The sequence below is a fragment of the Pundamilia nyererei genome, unplaced genomic scaffold (assembly GCF_000239375.1).
Source record: "Pundamilia nyererei isolate P.nyererei 1_Seehausen unplaced genomic scaffold, PunNye1.0 scaffold00007, whole genome shotgun sequence".
NCBI lineage: Eukaryota > Metazoa > Chordata > Actinopteri > Cichliformes > Cichlidae > Pundamilia > Pundamilia nyererei.
In genome coordinates this window covers 1,783,476-1,787,645 of record NW_005187408.1, presented here as the reverse complement: position 1 = coordinate 1,787,645, position 4,170 = coordinate 1,783,476, and the positions used below count along the sequence as shown (strand labels likewise).

Here is a 4,170-nt window from a genome sequence, read left to right as displayed (position 1 = left end):
CCAAAATGCTGTACTTTCTTAAAGCAGGACTGCACCTGCTAAATCAATGAAGCATGTAAATGTCAGACTAGTAATGCTTCATTAAACCAAAGCACGGGTCGTTGACAATAGTGCAGATTTGCTTCAGGGGTCCCCGACATTTTAACATTTTTAAATTTTACATATAACGCCACATGTAAACACAATATGACAGCATAGCAAGCTTTTGAATGTGATTTGTTTTGCCATCTTTAATGAAAAACACAGCTGTTCTGTTGCGTAGTTATTAAATTTGACATCTTTTCGCTGTCCTTATAGCATGGATAGTGCAGGTAAACTTAAAGGAGAGAGAACAGCAGTTATTTCCTCTTATATAGTAAAAAAAAATGAAAAAAGAAATAAATCAAACTGTCAGGTTAAATTATTTATAATTGTTCAGGTTTCCTTAAGAAACCCTGGGACTACCTTGGAGAATTCCCATTTGAGAGCACAAAGAAGCGCCATTTCCACGCTTGGCCTCTAGGGGTCACCATAACAATCACGAGCCGCTGTTCATTCCCCTCTCTGCACGCATCCTTCCCTCTCGTTGACTGTTTACTCCATCAATGGCGGAAGCGGCTTAAGTCTGTGAGTGTATAAAGGATTTCTTTTAAAGTAAAGCACTGATAGCTTCACAGTGTGAAGTCAGAGTGTTTATGTGTCGCTTTTGTTGAAGTCGGACTGTTGTGTCTGTGACGGGAGGACTTCTCTTCGTCACGTGTTGCACGTGAAGTGGGAGAAATGCTTGTGGAAATGAATGAACGATCTTTAGGTCGAGCACTTAAGAGAAGGGCTGTGTTAATATGTGACAAGAGCTAATTTTCTTTGTCGGTTAGTATTAAAGAGGTAACGAGACGATGCAATGTACTTTCATTGAGTCCAGAGTGTGTATGGAGTATTAAAGAGAGAGAGAAATGAGGGAGAAAGACAGGAAAACTGCCCACTATTAAACAATAAATCCATTTTAGAAAGAGAAAATAAAAAACTGCCTGCACTATATCTTTGAGAGTCCAGCGTGAGGGGAGGGTCTGATCGTTATCGAGGGCTAGCTGTTAAAGGTTCAGCTGAGTTCAGAGTACTATAATGATCATTAAACCCTGCTGCACTTGGTTTTCTTTCGTAGTTTGCTCTGCTTTGGTTGCTAAAGCTGGAAGGTGAGCAGATCCAGGTGAAGTATACATTTGTTTTAGTGCTGTCATCAGCTGGTTCGTGAGGTTTTAGGCGTATTTAGCCTTTTTTGGTCGTTTATATGCCCTGGTTATCTACAGGGTTGTTGCTTTCTTTTTTCATATAAAGTACAGTTTACAGAGTCACAGCTTTTAATTTTCCTTTAATGAATCTGTCATATATTATGACCTTCAAACATTCCAACCTGCCCAAAAGATATTCAGTTTGCTGTCACATCAGATATGCAAGAGCCACACATTTGAGAAAAAGGGTTGGGTGTTAAGATTTCTGTTAATAGATTAGTCAATCATTAACTACCTGGGCTCCATTTTTAACTTTAGTTCCTCTCTAGTATACAGATGGTGTTATATTTTTCACAGGTATTGTGTTTGATTCATTGATTCATTTAATCAGCAAGAAAATTAAAAAAAATCATCACATCAGTTTTGTCATTGTTGTTAAACCAGAAGATTATTGACATGAACAAGAAGACTGAGGCAAATTTGCTGACAATTTTGACAATAGGTTTTTACATTTTCAGCCAAGTCCACATGACCCATCAGTCAAAGAAGACAGATATATTAGCAAAGAAAAATAGTTATTAGTTGCAACCCTGTTGTGTCGGTATTGTGTCTTGAAACATGCGTGTAAACCTTGAAGTTGCATAGCTTGTGGTGGTCAGAGGGCCCGGTGGCGCCAGTGTCCGGCAGCCGCGCCAGTGTCCGGCAGCCTCGCCTCTGTCAGTGCGCCCCAGGGCAGTTGTGGCTACAATGTAGCTTGCCATCGCCAGTGTGTGAATGTGTGTGTGAATGGGTGAATGACTGAATGTAGTGTGAAGTGCTTTGGGGTCCTTAGGGACTAGTAAAGCGCTATACAAATGCAGGCCATTTACCATTTTACAAATGCAGGCCATAGCTTCCATGTGGATGTTTGTATTTTTAATCAGTTTTCTTGTTTTAGGGATAATTAATAGTTCAGTACAAGCCCGGTCAGAGGTAGACATTTAAATGACTTTCTTTCTTTGTCGGCTTACAAGCAAAGAATAAAAGTAGAAAACAGACGGACAAAAGGAAGAATAGCAGCAACATATGCCCTGTTCTCCTCAAGTCCAAGTGAGTTCACTGATTGAAGACAGGCTGCTGTGGATCCTAGCCATGGATGAAAAGATGACACCTTTGGACTGCCTGCTGCCCTCAGGTACTGCCTTTCAAACTCACATTCCCTCACCAGAAAAACACATGCACACAATCAATCAAATCTGAAGGTTCATGCACAGATGCATATGTCTTCTTTTTTCAGTTGTTGTTGTTGTTTTGTCATACACAAACTATACTCTTGCGTGGGGCACCCACCCACACACAGACGATCTCAATGCATCTGATCAAAATTCACGCTTACTCGCATCACTGTCACACTTGTCTTCCTCCCTCTGCTTCTCCCACTCACTCTGACACACGGTCTTTGGGGAATTAGAACTCAAAAACAAATCACTTGCACTTTCATGACAACAGTGTACATATGTATGAGACATGCCTTCCCTTCTCTTTTGCTGAAAGGGGTTTTTGATGTTTTTGCTTTAAAGGGGTGGTTTAATTAAGTTTGATCTTTCTAAAATCTAATCATCTTTTTTGCGTCTGAATGAAATGCCTGACATCACATAAATTCTCCTTGTTCCAACAAAACATTTTAGATCCATATTAAATGTGTCTAAGTTCAGTACATAGCACATTTATTATCTCATTTCCAAAGGCAAGCTAACACGTTACAATAGAATTCATTACCCTAACGATAATCTGACATGTCCTGTACCCAGTGATGCTCCTAAAAAAGAAACTCTCCAGATGGCTGGCTGCCCTACAGACCTGAGAAGGAAGCTGGTTATATCTGCCTTTAGCCACTGCTCTCAGGTCAAGGTTTATGTGAGCTCTCTGGTGGTATGAGCTTCGAGGAAGGAAAGCTGATGTGAGCCGAAGGGCAGGTTATTACTAGACCTGTAAAGGTCAACGGGATCGTACAACAGTTTGGCCTGTAGAACAGACAGCAGACACTTGTACTTTCCTCAGGCTCGAGTTACATTTATTAGTTCCATGTAATTCCTGACAACTGTACTCATTTTATTAGCTAAAATCTAATGCAGTCAGCTGCAACAGCTCTTCTGTGAATTCCACTGTTAATACCGTGCTTTGACCTAACCAGGAACACAAAGTAGAATAATCCACCTTACTGACCACATGAACAGAAATGGAAAAGAAGCTTTGCAAAAGTTCGGTACTGTGCAAACGTCTCGAGGGTTCCCCTCATTTCTTCATGTTTTGCATCCAAGGAGCCAGCCATTTTTTTTTACCTACCTAAAGAATGAATCAGTGTTGTGTCTACACATAACACACATTTGTTTCCATTTGTTTAGTTCAGTCCATGAAAAATGCCAAAGATAACTCAGTTTGACAGACATAAAATAATATTTTTGCCTTAACAAGGTGAACAAGGTCCAAAAAGCTATTAAACATAAACTTGGCATATTACAGCATGGTGTGCGGTTTGCTCTTAAAAAGTTTAAGGAAACTGAACAACTGAAAGCCAAAATTAAGAATTGTCATGGCTCTGTCATGGTTTGAGCTGCCTTTCATTCAGTAGTGTTGAAGATCTTGTCGAAACTGATGGAAATAGGGATGTACAGTCAGATAACATACAATACCCAATGGAAAATATGTTATGTAGAAGCCGGGACCTCAAAATTATTGGAGCAGTGTGGGATCACCTTGACAGAGCAGAATAAAAGCCTTTTGAAACGACCTTCAAGAAGCCGGGAGAAAGATTCACGAAGACTACTTAAAGAAGAAAGCTTGCCTAAAAGAGTTCAGGCTGTTTTGAAGAATAAAAGTCATCATGGCAAATATCAACTTTCAAGTTACAGTTTTTCTCAAATGCTAAAGCACATGTCACAAACGTTACCACCAGGTCCCCCAATGTCCAAACACAACACCC

General features: G+C 40.1%; 1 protein-coding gene across 2 annotated transcripts in view; it reads left to right on the top strand.

Annotated features, from left to right (window-relative positions):
• Window positions 1-540: 540 nt before the first annotated feature.
• Window positions 541-4,170, top strand: part of tpk1 (thiamin pyrophosphokinase 1) — an 81,033-nt gene continuing 77,403 nt past the window's right edge. Inside the window, exons 1-2 of one of the 2 annotated variants that reach the window (XM_005722491.1) lie at window positions 541-606; window positions 2,222-2,382. In XM_005722491.1, coding sequence (XP_005722548.1) covers window positions 2,274-2,382 — 109 coding nt within the window. In that variant the 5' untranslated portion in view covers window positions 541-606; window positions 2,222-2,273. The remainder of the gene's footprint in view (window positions 607-2,221; window positions 2,383-4,170) is intronic. The other variant, XM_005722492.1, reaches the window with a different exon arrangement.